The sequence below is a fragment of the Charadrius vociferus genome, unplaced genomic scaffold (genome assembly GCF_000708025.1).
Source record: "Charadrius vociferus isolate BGI_N301 unplaced genomic scaffold, ASM70802v2 scaffold2, whole genome shotgun sequence".
NCBI classification, from domain to species: domain Eukaryota; kingdom Metazoa; phylum Chordata; class Aves; order Charadriiformes; family Charadriidae; genus Charadrius; species Charadrius vociferus.
In genome coordinates, this window is record NW_009647595.1 from 8,057,726 (window position 1) to 8,078,230 (window position 20,505).

General features: G+C 39.7%; 1 protein-coding gene across 1 annotated transcript in view; it reads right to left on the minus strand.

The window, feature by feature from the left end:
- Positions 1-15,710: 15,710 nt before the first annotated feature.
- LRRC6 (leucine rich repeat containing 6) overlaps positions 15,711-20,505 on the minus strand; it is a 40,461-nt gene continuing 35,666 nt past the window's right edge. Inside the window, exon 12 of the mRNA XM_009881053.1 lies at positions 15,711-15,894. Coding sequence (XP_009879355.1) covers positions 15,711-15,894 — 184 coding nt within the window. The remainder of the gene's footprint in view (positions 15,895-20,505) is intronic.

The window sequence follows — 20,505 nt, forward strand, 5'->3', positions numbered from 1 at the left end:
AGAAAAGGAGAAAAGGAGGCTGTGGGGTGACCTCATTGCTCTCTACAGCTTCCTGAGGAGGAGAAGTGTAGAGAGAGGTGCTCATCTCTCCTCCCTGGTATCCAGTGATAGGACATGTAGGAATAGTTTAAAGCTATGTCACAGGAGGTTCAGACCTGACATTAGGAAGCATTTCTTTACCAATAGGGTGGTCAAACCATGGAACAAGCTTCCTAGAGAGGTGGTTGATGCCCTATGCTTGTCAGTTGTTTAAGAGGCCCTTAACAACACGCTTTAACTTTTGGTCAGCCCTGAAGTGGTCAGGCAGTTGGACTAGGTGATCGTTGCAGGTCCCTTCCAACTGAACTATTCTATTCTATTCTATTCTATTCTATTCTATTCTATTCTATTCTATTCTATTCTACTCTACTCTATTCTATCCTATTCTATTCTTCTTGTCCCCCATGTGGGGTTTGATACATACACCCTTAGCACCAGTTAGTGGTGCATGGGTGAGTATATATGCAGCATAGGTGCTGCAAGAATTCATATTAGACCTTGTTTCCAAGGATTCGACACCTATGCAAGGAGGTGCAGTTGGATTCTTGACTGCACAGCCTTTCTTGTCTTGAAATGCCAGAATGAAGGAGGAGACCAATAAAAACTAACCAAGTTCATAAGGATTTAGTGGAAGAAGGGTTAGCACCTGTTTGGAAATCTTGTATTCAGACCACAACTCTTTCTCCTGACTGATGTTCTCAGGCTCACTGATGTATTTGCTACTGCCATTTGAAAGGTTATATTTAGACTCACAAGTCATGCTTCACTCCAAAATTCTTTAGAATGGAATTCACAATGAGTTTCTTGACTAAGGTCTAAAAAACTTGTGCATTTTTTATGGTCCGCCATATTTCTATATTACACTATCAGAATATCCAAGGGTAAACTGCCAAGGTCTGAATCCCCTGACAGAGTGCAGTAATAAATTTAGTGGAGCCACTGTAATTGCTTCTCCCTGAAATGCCAATGAATATGATGAATATGGGAAAGCTTCTCACCGACCTCTTACCATTTCCCAGAAAGATACATCATATGCAGATACTAATTTGTTAATTGTCATACAGTCAAAGGCATGCAAATGATGTACAAAGTGGATCTACTAAAGACTATTGACATGCAAATGATATGTTCTTTCAAGTCTAAAGAGAATAAGAGAACATTCAGCTCTTTCCAGCTCTAGTGTAGAATAAGAATTCATTACCTTTGAAAAATATTTTCAAAAGGAACTTGGGAATGGGTTTCTAAAGGTAAAAGTACAAATTTGCACTGCTAGCTGTTGGAGAACTTTTCTGCTGGAATGACCTTCCAACTGAGAAGTTATTTAAAAAAAAAAAAAAAAAAAAAAAGAAAACCCAAACATTTTACAGCTAGATTGCTGAGGAAGTGAAGATGGCAGGTGCCTGGCACCTGCCTGCAAAGGTCCCAGCTATTTACTCTTGGGAAGTGACATGAACAAAAGTGCTTGAAGGGTTTTTGCACTTTGGTGCCTTTGGCATCTCAGGATGTTCTGCCTCGTCCTCAATTCCAGTCCAGAAAGGGGAGGACTCTAGCTGTCTCTGCTTTCTCTACGAGTGGTAGCATCTATTTTTCATCCTATCTGCCTGCATGGGAAAAAAATCTTGTGCACTTAACTTATCTAACAATTTTTGACCAAAGCTGGATGGGAATTGTCTATTTTGTGGGTTTTGGGACACATGTTTTTGAAATTCCTTACCATTTTGTTTTGTGAACAGCTTCTCTCCTCAGCATAATCAGAAATATCAGTTTTCTGCCTTCTGTTTGTGTATCAGGTTTTTAAGCTGAAACCGATGATCCCACATGTTCAAATTTAAACTCGTCCAAGGGAATGACTAAAGGTAGGGTCTCAGCACTTATTCAAAAAGTGAAAAATCACTGCACTCTAAAGGCATCTGAGATTAGATACTAAAAATAAAAGCAACTGAAATCACTGGTCACTTGAAAGTCTTAGTGTCAATCTTTCAACTCAAATAGAAATATTTTTAGTGAGTGTGTGGAAAATGATGTTCTGGTTGATACAATGCACTCAGTTTTTCAAACAGCTTTTGACAAGGTTGAAAGATTAGGATGGGAACTAAGTTGTCATAGGGTAAGAAGGAAGGTCACCTCAAGGATTAAGTATTTTTTTTAAATACAGGAAACAGTAGGAAAAAAATGGTCAGTTTTCACAATGGAGGAGGATTATCTGTGGATCCCCAGAAAGACCTGCACTCAAAGTTGAGCTGCTCAACACCTTCTCAAATGGTCCAAAAAAAAGAGAAGAATAATGAGATGATAGCATTCACTGAGATAAATTTTGAGGTGATAAAATGGCTTGCAGTAGTCATATCTCAAACTGCCTGAGAAGAGCACAGAAGTTTCTGAAAATCCCAAGTGGTCAGATGATTGAATGAAACAATAGTTTAATGTCTCTAAATACAAAGGGGAAAATAACTACCTAAACCGGCTTGATCTGTCAGTACCTAGTGGCAGGCTTGTGTACAGCTATTGAAACTCAGGAAATAAATTTGAGCTCCCTTTACATAGTTTTATAAATATACGGGCTCAGTGCTTGGCAGTAGTCAAAAGATAAGAGACCAGTAAGAACCTGTAGGAAAGTGAGAGGTAACATGTTGCTATGTAAAGCCACAGAGCACTCACTTCTTATATATTGTCCTGTTCATTCCTGGATGTAATAGAAGTAAAAAAGATTCTCAGAAAGATGACAGGAAGAATCAAAGGAACTAGGAATCCCTGAGGAAACGTTGACAGGCTTAAAATAAACAAATGGCAATATTTGCAAGATTCATAATTAAAGCATGAAGCTTGTAACCACAGGATACAGAATGGAGGTTTCTAAGTGTAGTTTGTGTGAAATAATGACTACACAGATTCACGAAGGAGTGTTCAAAGAATCGTAGAATCATTGAATGGTTAGAGTTGGAAGGGACCTTAAGTATCCTCTACTTCTAGCCCCTCTGCCATAGGCAGGGACACCTCCCACTAGACCAGGTTGCTCAAAGCCCCATCCAACCTGGCCTTGAACACTTCCATCCTCCGCTTCTCTGGGCAACCTGTTCCAGTGCCTCAACACCCTCATAGTAAAGAATGTCTTCCTAATATCTAATCTAAATCTACCCTCTTCCAGTTTAAAACTGTTACCCCTCCTACAATCCCTGATAAAGTCCCTCCCCATCTTTCCTTGGCCCTCTTTAAGTACTGGAAGGCTGCTATAAGGTATCCCCAGAGCCTTCTCTTCTCCAGGCTGAACAGCCCCAACTCTCTCAGCCTGTCTTCATAGGAGAGGTGTTTCAGCCCTATGATCATCTTCATGGCCTCCTCTGGACTCGCTCCAGCATGTCCATGTCCTTCTTATGTTGGGGGCCTCACAGTACTCCAGATGGGGGTCTCATGAGAGCAGAGTAGAGGGGCAGAATCAGCTCCCTTGAACTGCTGGCTATACTTCTTTTGATGCAGCCCAGGATGTGGTTGGCTTTCTGGGCTGCAAGCACACATTACTGTCTCATGTTGAGCTTCTCATCAACCAACACCCCCACAGTCCTTCTCCCCAGGGCTGTTCTCAAGCCATTCTCCATCCAGCCCGTATTTGTGCTTGGGATTGCCCTGACCCATGTGTAGGACCTTGCACTTGGCTTTGATGAACTTCATGAGGTTTGAATGGGCGCCCCTCTTCAGCCTGTCCGGGTCCCTCTGGATGGCATCCCTCCCCTCCAGCATGTCTACCTCACCACACAGCTTCATGTCATCGGCAAACTTGCTGAGTGTGCACTCACTCCCACTGTCCCTGTTGCCAACAAAGATGTTAAACAGCACCAGTCCTAATACCAGCCCCTGAGGAACGCCACTCATGGCTGGCCGCCACTTGGCTATCAAGCTGTTGACCACTACTCTTTGAGTGTGGCCATCCAGTCAAATCCTTATCCACCAAGTGGTCCATCGATCAAATCCATGTCTCTCCAATTTAGAGACGAGGATGTTGTGCGGGACAATGTAAAATGCTTTGCACAAGTACAGGTGGATGACATCTGTTGCTCTTCCTTTATCCACCAACACTGTAAACCCATCATAGAAGCCCACCACATTTTTCAGACATGATTTGCCTTGAGTGAAGCCATGTTGGCTGTTACCGATCACCTCCTTATTTTCCATGTGCCTTAGCAGAGTTTCCAGGAGGATCTGCTCCATGATCTTGCCGGGCACAGAGATGAGAGTGCCCAGCCTGTAGTTCCCCAGGTCTTCCTTTTTCCCTTTTTAAAAATGGGGATATGTTTCCCCTTTTCCAGTCTGTGGGAACTTCACCAAACTGCCACGACTTCTCAAATATGATGGATAACGGCTTAGCAACTTTATCTGCCAGTTCCCTCAGGATCCAATAATGTATCTCATCAGGTCCCATGGATTTGTGCACGTCCAGGTTCCTTAGATGGTCTCGAACCTGATCTTATCCTACAGTGGGTGGTTATTCTCCCAGTCCCTGCCTTTGCCATCAAAGATAATTGCATGTCAGCCCCTAGGTCAGGATATCCTACAGTTTCTGACTGTCGGAGATTGTATCAAGGAAGGATCACTATTTTCAGCATTTCTTATACAGAACAGGGTCAATACTTCCCAGTAGGGTATGCAAAAATTGAATTTTGCCTCTCCCAGAATGAGCGGGGAGGGACTGGGCTAGGCTGGAGTGTGCGAGAGAACCCCAGTCTTGGCTCTGCCTCCCCTAGAAGGTCAGCAGTTGTGCAGGGGCAGTCGGACACAGCCCTCTGGAGTGGTGGGTATGTTGCGACTTGCTGCCTTTTGCTGGCCTATGAAACGTCCTCCTTCGTATTGAGCCCCATCTTGACTAAACGGACTTCTGATTTGGTTTCATCTGGCCTTCTTTACACCTAACACTGTTGGCAATGGCATAAGAAGTTTATCAGTGTATTTGTGCGTCCTGTCCTCAAGTGATAGGCTTCTGAATTATATCCTCAGCTCTGTCACTGTTGGATCAAGCAACTGAGGTATGTTACTTTATGTAAGATTCTTCATGTGCTCACCCATAAGATGAAGATATCTTTTTCCACTTTTAGCTCCTGTTTCACCAATAATTTCAATGTCAATGAACATGAATAATGTGTGGGAAGCTTCCAGGCCTCCTCAGGAAGCCAACAGAAGCTAGATAAAAGCTCAGATCTTTCAGGGAATAGGCAGGGTCTGATGTATGAGGTCCCGAAGCAAAGGACCTGTGGATCTGAGTGAAGGGGATTTTTTACTGCAAAGGCATTTTACCTTAAGTGACTCTGATCTTGACTATAAGCCATGCTATATGCAGAATTTAAGAATTACTTTGCACATCAAGCTGTTTACTCAAATTCCTTTGGCAAAAGTAGACGGCAAGTTCCTATGAACGTAAAACAAGAACGCTAAAATCATCATGAAAGATACAAAATAGTGCCACATTCACAAGCAACAGTAGCCTGGAAATGCACTAGTGGAGTCTGTTTTAATTCAGAACTGGATGGTACTTTTGAAGTGGGTCTCCTGCTTGCCTCCATTTTCTGTGCCCTTGTTTGCAATATCAGGCAATGGATTCCTAGAACCACCTGAAAAGACCCACTGTCATGCCCCAGCATGCACAAGGAAGTATAGAAGCAGTGAGACCAATTTGCAGCACAGGCAGAGGGGACAACATCTATACTTCTGTTCATACACAGGTGTTCAAACAAGGAAATATAGAAGCAGTGAGGGACAGAGGGGCAGCAGCACAGGCAGAGGGGACAACATTTATACTTCTGTTCATACACAGGTGTTCATTCCTTAGACAGACTCAACAATATTTTGGATCTTCTTTCCTAATTGGAGAAAGGCTCCAGGTCAAAGAATACCGCACAAAGTCTTTACAGCCAAGGAGGGAAACCTGGAATCTCAGTCTCTCTGGCCAAAGTACACATTTTTTTCGTGATTCAAGGTCTTAGTGATAAATTTAAGGTCTGATATCTCAAGAGCTAGCAGGTTCTGAAACTATTCAGTACCTCACATACAAGGCAGACTTCTCTGTCTCTAACTATGTGTAGTAATTTGCTTTAATCTTGTGATTCAGGTATTATAGCCAGCTTATTCTCAATAATAAAATCTCTTCTACTTCAGTCCCAAGCTGATTTAAATGGTCATTTTTGCCATCTGTCCTTGAATCCTCTACACTGAATCCTGAACTAATACAGTGGGAAAGAAGAAAGAGGGTTTTTTTTGTCTATCGAAAGAACATGAACTAGATCTAAGATTTTCAATGATGAGATATCAGTGTTGAGTCGACCCACGGAAATCCATTTGACCAAATAACTGTGATTTCCATGCCAAAGATTTCTCAACTATTTAGGAACAAATATTAAACTAAGTAATCCCTTTGGAACAGGCTTTAAAAAGTTTCCATTAGTCATTAAACCCTTTCAATTCCTCATTAATTCTAGCAGTATAATCTGGTTTTGATTAACCAGGTTGTTAGGTGTCCACTGTAAAACACTGATAAAGAGGGAGAATTCGCTTTGCAGATCATAGACGTGTAATTATGTGTCTCATCGCAGCTGATAAAGTGCAAGAAATTACCTTCAGCCCCACAGAAACCACCTCAGCATGTTAGCACAAAGTAATCGAACTACATGTTCACATCTATAAGGTACACGTTAACATGTCCCAGCAGCCTTTGACACTTCACCACCACTTTGAGAATGTTCAGACTGAATCTCAAGATTTGTGGGAAGGAAACTGAGGAAGTTTAATTGATTGGTCTAACCTCTACTGGAGACACTTGGAAAAGTTTTAAGAATGCTTGACAGTGACTGAATTTCATGCAAGAATTGCCAGCTTGAGCTAAACTGTAAGCATATGTTTAAACAGACATATATTTTTATTAAGAATAATGAAAAATAATTTCAGTGGGATGAATACAGCTTTTACTATAGACATAAGGGAGAGCGATTACTTTTTTTTTTAAGAGTGTAAATATCTGAAGCTGTAACGAGACACTGAGGATAAGCACACAGGAAGTTCTGAAAATGATGCAGCATATCAGCATCTTTGTATTTTCAGAAGTCCAGTACAAATACTCAGGCTCATGGAAATGAAAATAAAATGAGTGAAAAAAATGGACTTGGTTCCCTTAGAGGATTTCCACTGCAGAATGGAGTTCTGTGCAGGAAAAACAGACAGCTTGGATTTCTTTCATAGCTGATGTCATGTTGCACTTCATCTATACTTCCTAAGTGACTGATAAATTTCTGTGGATGTTTTCCCTTTGAAAATTTTGTACTGCTGGTGCACTTTCATTTAAATATGGAAGCATATTGGAACTTTATTATCAATCTCAGTGAAATCCTTAATTAAAAAGTCAGATGGCTGCCTGCCTGGTTGCAAAACCAGAAGAGCCAACACTAATTTATGTACACTGTAAAACAGGCATAATTATGCTGCCGGTAGACTTGCAGATGGTTAGCTTTGAGAGCACAAAAACAAGGGTCAAAGCATAGCCACAGCTCACATCTTTCTAACCAAATGTTCATCAGTCTCCTCTTCTATACACATATTTTCTGTGAAGTTTCTGAGGAGAAAGACGCTTACAGTTTAGAGCCATGGAGCTTCTAAGTGCTTCTGTTCATATGATGCCTGCTATAACTTCAGAGATTTTTTTCCCCAGACAGTAAAGCTGTACTACATTGAAAGTTGTATTTCCAGTAACAGCTCCCAGTGTGGAGTTGGTTATTGCGATTTTCCTATGCTTCATGCTAGAAAAGCTGTTGTCAAATAGGAGCAAAGTCTTTTATAGGTTGAGATATCTCCATAGAGTGCCCTATACGGAAAAATTACCACTGTGTGCAGCTCTGAACTCATCTAAGGGCAAACTATTATGCTAACGTCTAGAGAAAGTAGAGGGCTGGTCCTGTACCATACCATCTCCTTAATGAATGGACTTTTGGCTCTTGAACCCAAGTCCCCACCAAGTCAGGGCTTTTCTACAGAGGACCCGTAAGGGTAGAGTTTCTTTCAATGAATGCCTGGCTCTCATCGATGCTTTCTGTTAGAGATAGTGCTCTTTGGAAAGGCGGTGTTGTTGCTGTCTATAGGAAGGGTTTGTAAGGCAGAAGAGACTATGTCCAGTCTGTATAACTGACTTTATGTGAAAGGAAACAAGGAACAGAAGTAACATCAATGGTTGAGTTAGTGGGGAACATTTTTTTCCCTTCCTTCCCTGCTCCTTCTAATTTCAGTAAGTTTTAATAACAGCTCAGCTAATTTATGGTGATTTCGAAACCAATACAGTAAGCAGTTTTGAGGCCTAACCTATGGTTCTTATAATGTCTTGACGGGGACAGGTTTGATGCAGGAACAGTTTGTACAAACCCTAGCTCAGAGAAATCCCAGTTGATTATTATATAGTTCCAGCACACGACTATGCAGCCAACAGCAACACTACTACTAATAATAATTTATCTGATCATTTCTGCTTTTTAAAATGTAAAACATAAACTGCTACTCTCAGAATAAGCTCTGTTTTCTAAATTATGTCATACCTTACGTCCTCATTAATTTACATGTTGCTTTCCCAGTTTTCAAAACATGAAGTCTCCCAGTTCAGCTTCACTGAGCTTTTACTCTGCTGAGGTGTATCAGAAGTAGGAGGAGACAGTTATATACTAAGTCAGTATTGCTCAGGTGGTGTGAATGAGAACAATAAGCTTCAGTATGCTACAGGTGACTCTATAACAGAAGAAATGCATTTATTCTCAAATAATTTACAATTAAACAATGACTAACAGGACCTATGTGCTGGTGGGTAAGGGAAAGGGTTGTGCCATGACTCCAATACTCCAATCATTTACGACCCATCTACCTGATCTTTTGCGCCCAAAGACCTGGCACTCTGGTCTTCGCCCTCTCTCTAGCCCACTGACACAAGGTGTGGTTGAAAACAAGTCCTTTCTCAATCCAAGTCAATGGTTGGTCGGGCTCATGACAAAGTTCCTCACCCTACAAAGGGAGTAGATATAACTAGGTTGGTGGATGGATGTCAGCTCCTACGATTAGTTTTCAATCACAAAAGCAATGACTACATCTTTGTGTGAAAAGCTGTTTTTCATCAAGCCCCAGGCAGTGCGTGGATGTTATGCCCTGCAGGCAAATACTTCTGATTCTTTTTACATGTGTTTCTCTCTGTGCCTCTCTTCCACAAGTCCTTCTGAAACATACTTCTGACTGTGGCCTTCATGGCAGTCCAGCTGAGATCCTAGCCATCACAGTCATTTCTGTCAGTGGCATATCTTGTGTTGAAGATTTTACCTTCACGCAGAGGATGGTATTGATAATGGCACATTTTAAAGGAAAGAGCCTGGCAGGTAAGTCAAAAGCTTAGCACTAACTGCTACCCTCTGAAAGTATGATTCATAAATTTTATCATTTCATATAAACTTCATAAAGTTTCATGAAGTTAAGTACTGTGTCCAATTCTGGGCTGATCCATCCAAGAGAGACACGAACATATTGGAGAAAGCCCACCAATGGGCCACAAAGATGATGAAGGAACAGAAGCACTTCTCTGATGAGGAAAGGCTGAAAGCTGGGACTGTTCAGCCTGGAGAAGAGAAAGCTGAAGGGGATCTTTTAAATTTTTATAAATACCTGAAGGGATGGTGTATAGCAGATGGAACCAGGCACTTTTCACTGGTGCCCAGTGACAGGACCAGAGGCAATGGGCACAGACTGAAACACAGGAGGTCTCCTCTGAACATCAGGAAACACTTAATTACTGTGAGGGTGACTGAGCACTGGCACAGGTTGTCCAGGGAGATTGTGGAGTCTCTATCCAGGGAGATACTCAAAAGCCGTCTAGACATGGTCCTGGGCAACCAGCTCTAGATGGCCCTGCTTGAGCAGGGGGTTGGACCAGATGACCTCCAGAGGTCCCTTCCAACCTCAACCATTTTGTGAATCTGTGATCCTACGATTCTTTGTGGGTGAAGTTACAGTTACAAACACAGTCTAGCTTTGACAGCTAATACCTGGTCTTTAGCAACTATTCAGAAAAAGAATAATCCTCTGGCTACCCTCCAGCTTTCTTTCACTATTCATTAACCAGTAAGAAATGTATTTGCTACCCACCAGCTTGCCCTTGTGGGAATTATCATTTGAAACATGCAGTGGGAAAACACATTTTGCATGTCCAATACTGTTACACATACAGGGTATATTCAGATATCCACACTGAGCATTTAAGACAGTAAGACAAAAGGCAGTTTTGAATTAAGCTTTGCTATTTTAGAGCACGTTGCTCTGCATGCAGCAGTAATTGTAAATACAGTATAGCTTTACAATGTGATAGTGTAACAGATTGTCTTCTGCTTTTGGGTTTTTTTTGACCCATCTGAATCAACTTAGCTCTGGGAGGAAATAGACTACTTCTGTCTTGTGCATCGGCAACAAAATTCTCTTGTTCTGATTGTGCAAATCCAAAACCTACATCCCCTTAGAGCAAGTGTAAGAATTTGTGGCAAATCCAAGGGCCTTTCTGCACCATCATACATCCTCTTTCCTCTCAGTACTGCTGGAATTTGTCATTAACCCCATCCTTCTCCTGTCTACGGAACAATGAATAGATCCATCCACTGCATAGTGCTTAAATTCACCCAGTCATCTAGTTAGAGGTGAAATATCACAGTACACACACACACACCACGCACGCACAGTGCTCTCTGAAATTTTAATCTACTTAACCCCATTACATAGTAAGAGATAATGCTGCACATACAATTGCTGAGTCGGTAGTGGTGGAACGAGGCAAGCAGCAAATCAAAAAGCAGTACTTTTTTTTTCTGCTGTAGGTAGGAGCAGCCTGCTGTAGATGCACCACGGCTTTGATCAGCTGTCATGTCCTTGATTGGGGGACACAACGCTGGTGCTATTTTTCCTTCTTTACCCTTCCTTTTTCTTGGGGGGGCTGTGGAACTCTTTTATTCCTTTTGCTATCTTCTTTGCATTTTATCTCTACAGGGACAATTTTATCTATGTTGGCTGTATGTTCTTTGTCCTCTTTATTATGTCTTCTTTTCTCAGGGTTGCATTACTTTAGTGATTGTTATGGTTTGAGGAAACCACAACATTTTATTGTCATTTAGACAACTACTCTGTCACCTGATGACCCCTCCCCACCTGGTAAGGGAAATCAGGAAAAAAAAAAAAGAAACATGAAGGCTGAAATATAAATAGTTTTAATAGGATGAGACTAAATTATTAACACTAATAATACTAAAGAACCAATATTGATCCCGATACAAACATAAAATATACGAAGATTATACTCAGCCCATTCTATCAGTAGGATGCTGCGCACTCCCAGCAGTGGACAGCAAATGTTGGACGCTCTGAGCTCTATGGCTTCAGGAAGAAGGGAAGGGCTCAGGGGTCTGGCACCTGGGCAAGAAGTTCTCAGGATGGCAGTCATCGAGGAAGAGAGCACTTCACAGCAAACTCTCTGATGTATATTGAATGTGATGTTCGTGGTATGAAATAATCCTGTTGGCCAGCTTGGGTCAAATGTCCAGGTCTCGCTCCTCCGCATCCCCATACCTGGCTAACTCAAAAACACTGAAACCCATGCACCATAGCTGGCGATAAAGTAACTATCTTCACAAACTTGGACACTAGCGTCTTCTAAAACTGCAGTTTTCCCAAGCATTAGAAGAGAAATTAGTCCTGTTTTGTTTAAACCAGGACAGTGATCAGTAATTGATACTTTGTGATGTGTGTTTATGCTCTTGTGGGCCACTGGTATCATCTTGTGTTGGTACACTTCGTCCCCCTGTGATCAACCTCTTCTTGTAATCTCCACGGCCCATAGACACATTGAAAATTTTATTGAAGCTGATTCTCAGAACATACCCCATTTTCAGACTTTTTTTTACCCAAGGTTATGGTACTATGTGAAACAACTCTTTCTTCAAGTATGTCTTGGTACCTTCTATTAATTTTCCCATGAGACATAACTCGCTCAATGAAGTTTTTTCTTCCCAAATCTGAGCATTATGTATTCACTAGAAGCCAGGTCAAAAAAAGAAATGAGTTGGAATGGGGAAATATCTAATTGTATTATTGTTTGGTTTGAAAGCAGAGGTCAAATTTTATAACTTTCTGCTTAGGAAAAAATGAAATAATCTTATATGAGCAGACTGTATGGATGCCTGTTTTCCACAGCCTTCTGAAACTCTTGACACACTCATACAAACTGGCTGAAGGCCTGAAAGGTGGATTGTCCCAACAAGATTATCAGAAATAAGCAATGAAGAAAAAGAGGAAGGCCTTCTATGTGTTCACCTCTTAGAAACATCAGAAAATCCCCACAGCAACCAGTAAAACTACAGGAAAAAATTTTCAGATCTGCTGCCAAAATCTACCAATTTCTATTATGAAAGTGGTTGTGGAGCCTTTTGTATTCACCCATCCCAAGGTCAGCAAAATTCATTCTTACACACACACAAAAAAGGAAGCAGACTTGAAAGCAACCTAAACGTAGATTTCCCATCTGACTGCTAAAAGTTACGTTATTTGTTGCCTGTTTTCCTACTAGGGCTACACAGCTACATAAAGCAGCACCAACTCTGAGGACCCCCCGGGCCCTGCCCCGGGCTGCAGTCCTTCAGGGACAACCTGCTCCCGCCGGGGCTCTCCACGGCCGCAGCTCCTGCAGGAAAGATCCCCCCGCTGCGGCCTGGGGCCCTCCCCGGGCTGCAGGCTGGCTCTCTGCTCCAGCGGGGTCTCTGCAGGGCTGCAGGGGATCCCTGCTCCGGGCCTGCAGCACCTCCTGCCCTCCTCCTCCTCCGCCCTCGGGCTCCCTCTGCTGCTGCTCCCCCCTGGGCTTCCTCCTCCTCTGCCTGGGCCATGTTTCACCCTTCCTGCACTTTCCCCCAAGCCCTCCGCACACAGGCCGCCCCGCAGCCCCACTGCTGCCAGCGCCGGGGCACGGACACCCCCTACAATCCCAGATGTAGATTTTTTAATGAGCAATCCAGAAAACGATCCCTATTCATCCGCATGGGCCTATAACTATTGGGTGACATCAAGAGGTAAAACATAATACTGTGTTTTTCACAGTCAGCTGGTGTAATTAGGAATTTATAGTGAATCGGGGTATATTGCAAAATAAGTTGACATTTTTGTACTCCATTTACCAGAGTAGAGCTGATTAAGTAGATTTCAGGGCTGAGAGGCTTATATCATGGAATAATTTATTCTGGAATTGGAAAAATCAAGTCAATGCACAAAATGAAAAAAGAAAAATCCAAGATAATACTACAATAGATCAGATCATGCCCAGATTCAACCTTGGTTTAAGTCTATGTGATACATACATTTTATTTTCAGCTTTCAGTATATACAGCATTAGTATAAAACTCCATTTTTTTTATCCTATATCTGTTTCAAATTGCAGCCAAAGAAAATGCATCAGTTCAACCCATCAGCCTAAGCTGATGGATATATTCTGCTCCTCTTCAGTGCATTTTAAGATGGACTATTTATCTTTATCTTACATGAAACATCTGTGGAGAATCATAAAGCATTTTAGCATGGCTGAAACATCACAGAATTCAATAGCAATGTTTTCTTTCTAACTAACTGCTGAGTTTTATTTCATTATGTTCTTCACAGTCAGGGAAACAGCACTTCCAAAGAATGTCTCATGAACTTGCTACATGCTGAGGGATATTATGGGCACAATCGGAAAATAGATTGCTACTTAACATATTTTTAATGGAGTTTTAGAAGTTCAGTTATAAGTGCAGCTTATTAGTTTTCCATCTTAACTACGAAAACAATATTTAACCACAAAATATTCTTTGATTCTTCCTGAGTTTGATTTTCTTGCTCTATCCCATTTGGCTAGAAGCAAAAGCTGGTTTGGATCAGAAGCATTTTGTTTCTGCAGGACCAAATGAAGCCTTCATTTCCAGAGAAATAGTTTCAAATTCATTAGCACGGTAAGATAGGTCACTCAACTTTGTTTTTGCTTGGGATTTTCTTTGTTTTTGAAATAAAGGTGAGCTTAAAATTGGTAAAAACCCAACGTTATCTTTGTATACTATAGAATTGAATGCTAATTGCCCAACTAAAAAGCCAAGAGAGATGTTCAAGCACATCTATATCCTCACATCAGCTGCATTATATACAACGGAGCTAACGAGGCTTGATTTCCTATGGTTTTCTGTTGCATGTCCGCTACATATTCCTCGTTTCAACAGCTTCCCGACCCAGAAATATTTTTTGCGACCCCACCTCTGCAAAATTCCACTGTCTTCTCCATATCCACCTTTTGCTTCCATAGTAACTCAAGGTCTAACCATATTTCCTGAACAATTCCCAGGCTCTCCTTAGCCTTTTCCCAGGTTCCCAGAGGTCTACCATTACAACTCCTACTTTCTCTAACTACCACCTAGGCAAGAATGCTAACATGCACAAAGAGTTCATTTACCAACATGTTGATTAGCTGAGTGACTACTGCTAGAATAGGTAACGGCTGAGTTCTCTCTTCCAAACAGCAGTTGCATGAAGAGAATCCCTTTATACTACTCAGTGACGTTTTTCACTCAATTTAGAGGAGCTGAGTATTTCTTTGGCCTTTCTTTTCTGTCAAATAGGGTGTAAGTAACAGAAATGTCATTCAAAATGAGCACTAAGAATGACATGAGCCTTATTTTCTCAGGAAACCAGAAAAAAGAGGAAAAAAAAAAAGAAGAGAAAAACAGAAGAAATTTGGTCTTGCCAAATTGCAATAATTTTCTAATGTAACCCAGTGTACTTTGTACTTTTGTGCTGTCCTGTTTCACTCATGGGGTGATCCAGAAGCTGTGAGGAAAAAAATATGATAATAGAGTCTCTGGTTGCTAAAAAAGGGCTGGAGGGTAGGGAAGGAGATGTTCAACCTTATTTCATCCAACAGCTAAAAATTAGCATTGGTATTTTTAGGGGATCCTGAAAAAGATGGATCAGTTTAGAGTAGCTGCGGGAAGAGGAACAAGACCGGACTGGCTGATTTCTCCCAGCTTCTCCATGGTGCCACATCTGAGATACTGTGTTCAGCATTATTCTCTCCCAGAATCCTTAAGGAATGGCATTGTTACACCAGCTCCAGAATCCGGGAGCTCTGCATTACGCTGGAAAATTCACTGATGAATGGTAGGTTACAGCAATATCTCTCACTCCCAGAATATATTGTTTTCTTTTACTGTTGTCCTTCATGAAAAAGAAAACACTGAAGGAATACACAGAGATTTTTGCTGTCTTCAATTTAGTCAGAATAATAGTAAATCTTGTTACAAATGCTTCCTTCCTTCCTTTTTTTTTCTACAATAATATGCCATCTTTCAAACTAGACAGTAAATTCTTTGAAGAAACAATGTCTGACTTATATGACTGCTGTTCTGATTTGAGACTTACTAAGTAAAAAACCTACAAGAAAAGAATGTATATAGCAATACACTAACAGAAAACACAGCAGAAAATACCAGCATAACAAAGTTTATGATAAGAACTGTAATAATATTTCCAACTTCAGCTATATTATTCTTACTTTTACACATAGCGTCATGAAAGCAACTCAAGCATAAACAACACATACAGAAGGAATATTTAAGAATGTTTCAAATTAAGGGAGGAACATCATCATTATTTTCAAAATCAACATAACACTTCTTAGTCTCTGTAGTCTTCTCTGGTTTCAGTCTAATAGGTCCCTGACCAATTCGTTCCTTTCCTTGAATTATCTTTGTCACATCAGGGAATGAATATTTAGTGGGATCCACTTCTAATTTCTCAACTTGTATGCTCCTGCAACAAGAGGAAAACAAATGGGAAAAAAACTTAATTTCAGTGTCAAATAGAAGAGAATTATTTTGGGTGCCTGTTTATAAACCTGTTGACTTAAATGTGAGCGTTGTTATTGAGTCCAATTAAACCAAGATTAAGAGTTCTAATTACTTGAAATTTGATTATTATAAAAAACACATTGTAAACACAAAGTACTACAAAATCTCTACGATTCAGTACAAAAGAATCCTTAGCCTAAAAACATCAAAAGTTAATTTTTTTACATCTATAATTTGTTTTATATCAGAGCATGGTGATTGCTGGTATCACATTACAAATGGTTGGCTTTTGATGTCAGACCTTTTTTTTAGTATAATTGTTTTTTCATTCCTGTTTCTTTCTGTCAATTTTTGGCACAGTTCCTTCACAGTAGCTGTCGATTAATTTCTATGTGACAGACTCATCTTTGGAAAGCAGAAATACTTTTATTGAAAGAGAAAATGTAATTGTACTAATTTATTTCCTTTTATCAGCCAATTCTTATGTTTTGGCATTATGGATCTTCACCATGTTTGTATTATGAAAAAAAATTTCAAATGAAAGTATAAGAAAAGTCAGAGTTATAACTGAGTTTCCAAAGGCTATTGCTATTAAGGATATTCTTTTAGATCACACTTAGAAATGTGTACAGTCCACTCATTAAGGCAACCTATCCACATCACACAGTGATCAAAGATTTGCAATATTCTCATTCTTTCTGTCTTGCAGCTTTAACACCACTGTTCTTTTCTAATAGAAGAGTTCAAATGGAAAAATCTAGTCCATTTTCAAGTAATTTGTAACTGTTTACAGGGAAAATGGTAAAATGGAAATTTAATTGTTCAGCCATGTTCTAATTTCTGCAAAATCCAACACAATTTGTACACCTTCATACTAATTTTCGTTTTATACTGAGTGCTTCTTTGGGTCAAAGTTCCAAGCTCAGCATTACAAAAGACAGTGCGCCAGTCTTCAAAGATGTGAGAAAACTACGTGTTTACCCAGGAGATCAGAAAGGCTCATTAGAACTGGAACCAACAAAAAAGCCACTGGATGAAAGAATGCATTGCTTTGATGACAATACAGGTAATGAAAATATGTAAATAAATCGCATTAAAAGATTGTTGACTGAAAATACACCAACTTTAGTTGTTAAAACAAAGAGAGAGCTTCCAAATTCCCCATCAAGGTTCCATGAGGTCTCAACAGACATCCCAGCCCACATCTGTGTTCAGGATCTCTGTCCCAGTGGAGGAAAGCTGCAGAGAGATTCATGGGAGTTTTTCTCCTCTACTCCTATGCCATGCCGAGGAAAGCATCGCTAACAGCTAACAGAAGAGGTAGTAATCAGCCTAGCCACCACTTTCAGCCTTATGTCACTAGATTTTTCTTGGTCTATGGGAATTATTTGCTCATTTTAGTGAGCAGAAAATGACCAGAGAAGCACCCTGCTTTAACAATCTGGATAACCTTTACAAAAAAATGACACAAACAAACAAAAACTACTCAGAGGAGAATTTTATGGGTAATGATGACGGATACAAGAAAACTCTTATTTCTTTATCGTAAATGTTCTTCATTTTATAAGGCTAGATTTTTTTCTCATACTACACAGTTAATTAAAGTAAAAGCGGATTCACTCTGTGGCAACAGTCTAGAAAATACTTATCCTTGAGGAAAAAGACATTTTTGTTTCCTGTGTAATTTATGAAATGCGCCGTGACCTGGAATCACTTTATCAGTAGTTGTTGGGGAGATTCCAAAGAGAGCACACTATGTCCAGAATCTCAATCTAATCACTAATCTGAAGCACTACAGAAAAAGCTAAAAAAGCGTAAATTTGAAAATTAATTAGCCTCAGCCTCTGCTTCCCTCACATGGTAGAAAAGATTTTCCTTGATTTGAAGTATTTTAATTAGTAGTGGTATTTTATGTTTGTTCAACAGCTCTAAAATTGTACAAATTGCTAGTAATGAAAATACAATAAATTCTATGGAGTTTGAAAAGCTTATTGCTTAGTAGCAGAATAAACTTCAATACACCAGAAATTAATTAACAGTGAGCATCATAAGTAACAGTCCACATTAACAAGCTGTGAAAGGATTATATGCGACGATCATTCTCAAAATTTAACCAGTACATGTTATCTAGAAGCATCTATTAGCAACAGAGAGTAGGAAAGACTTAGCATCGAGCACAGGTGATTTTTTTTCCAGAAAGGAAGTGGATTTTTATGTACTTATATGCACATGATCAAATGTTTTATACTTGTTTAGTAAAGCTTCATAGTGCTATCTCAGCTACCATGACACAAATATTTGGTTGACAACAAGACTCAGGTATGCTGAGGTCAGTGCAGCTACAACACACGCATCTGCTGAGAACCTGCTCCTCTCATCATGTAATCTGTGCAAAAAGAGGCTGGGTATTGATGATGTCAAGACTAACCACCTGAAATTTTTTGGAAGAAAGAATGAGTTTTAGGTCATCTAAACATTTTTTCCATGTAATTCTACCTAGCAGAATAAAAATAATCTTGTTGCTGAAGCTCTTCCATGAGTAATGGTAAAACAAGAGCAATGAAAACAGCAATACTTCTTGCAGGACCAGTCATGTGTCTAGGAATCTCAGTGTTTGCAAATCATTTCAATTTCAGTTTTTTTAAAAAAATGAAGTTCACAGTTTTTGGCACTGTTACCTGCTGCTGAGTGTTCTCTACTCACGGGAAAATTATGGCCTAAAGATTAGAGCACCATACAAAGTAAATAATACTGAAATAATCCTTTCTTTTTTCCTGGCATTTTTTTTTTCCTGGCATTTTTTTTTTCTATTTGCACATAGCACAACAATGCTTTCAAATAAGAAAACACAAACACAACCTCCTTCCATGTTTCATAACTATCGCAGCCTGCTTAACAATCTGGTGTGTGACAGACTACATATCTGATAATTTGATATTTTTTGATAATTTACGCTTTTGTTCACACAGTTCTTAATCCCCATATTTGATATTTTAATGATTTGACAGTTACATTCTCCTGTTTCAACTTCTGAATTTCAATAAAATTTAGATTGCTAAAGATTTCTCATATGTTTGATCCAGAATATATGGGTTTTGACATTTGATTGAAAGTTTCCTTTCTGGCACAAGGATTTCCAAAGATATTTACAAGTCACAACTGACAGCTTTGGAGAGGCACTTTTTCCAGTCTTTTAACATTGTGAATAAACCAGCACAAAAGTCTCAGAAAAATTACTAATAAATCCTTTTCTTGAATAATAATAAAAAAAAGTAATTTCTGTATATTGAATTATATCTTATTTGAGAGTTTTGAGAAAGACAAATCTTTATTTATGTGCATTAAAAACTGATGGTAGATGTCTGACGCTTGCCATATTCTGGTCTCAACTTTTGTAAAAACAGGCTTAGAAAAATCTTCTAGGTAATCTAAGCAAATAATCAGTTTTATAAATACTTGGATTATTGAACATAGAATCATAGAATGGTTTAGGTTGGAAAGGACCTTGAAGATCATCGAGTTCCAACCCCCCTGCCATGGGCAGGGACACCTCCCACTAGACCAGGTTGCCCAAGGCCACGTTCAGCCTGCTTCTTTCATTGCATAAGAGGCCTTTCAAATCTCTCTCTACAGGTGTAATCTGAAATGACGCTATAACTGGAGTCTTCAGAATCAGTGGATCATTGGGACGATATGAACAAACAATGGCTGGCAGAATCAAATTCATTTTTCAAGAATTAAACTACAGTCAAGGAGAACTAATAAATCACCAGTAAAACGTTCTGATAAATAAAAGGCTGATGATATCTAGGTCATTCTGTTCTAAATCTCACAAATACGATTCATCATATTAAGAACATATATAACACTAGCATCCAAGTTTCTAGAAATTAGATAGAAAATCATAGTCATTGTGGCATTTTCAACTTCAGTGTTCCATCCCTTACCTTCTTTTGCACAACCACGTTAAGATATCGAATTTCAAACTAACCTTGTCTGTTAGCAAGAAACCTGCAATATACAAATTAATTCAGAATTTCTAGGTCTGGCTATAATACCATCTCATTTTCACTCCTTGATTAACCCAGAAAAACAAAAAGTACTGTTACATTTGTCAGTCAATGTTGAATCCACAGTGTTTAAACCTTAGGGAAGCTTACACTGAAAACACACTTTATTCTAACAATGTGTTAAGGATTTGTTTACAGAGTTAAGAAAGGTTGAAGACGCTTTAAAGTATGTCTCTGCCCTCAGTCTTTTGTCCTTGTGACATATGGACAGCAGGAGATGACTTTAGATTGTAACCATCAAGAGTTAACAGAACACTACTCTTGAGAATGCTGTTCTCCCAAAGGGCACGTTTCTGAAGTCTCCTCACCCTTAGTACAATTATGGATTACCAGATGCCTGTGTGTGCAAATTAATTTTCAAATCACTTCTTAGGCACCCCACCTTTTGTTGGCCTCATTAGTCAAATGATAGAGATGTATATCCTCTACTTTCATTAGCTCCAGGCCTCTGTGAGAGTGCAAATGAATCTATACTTTAAAACCAACTTGAGTAAAAAGCC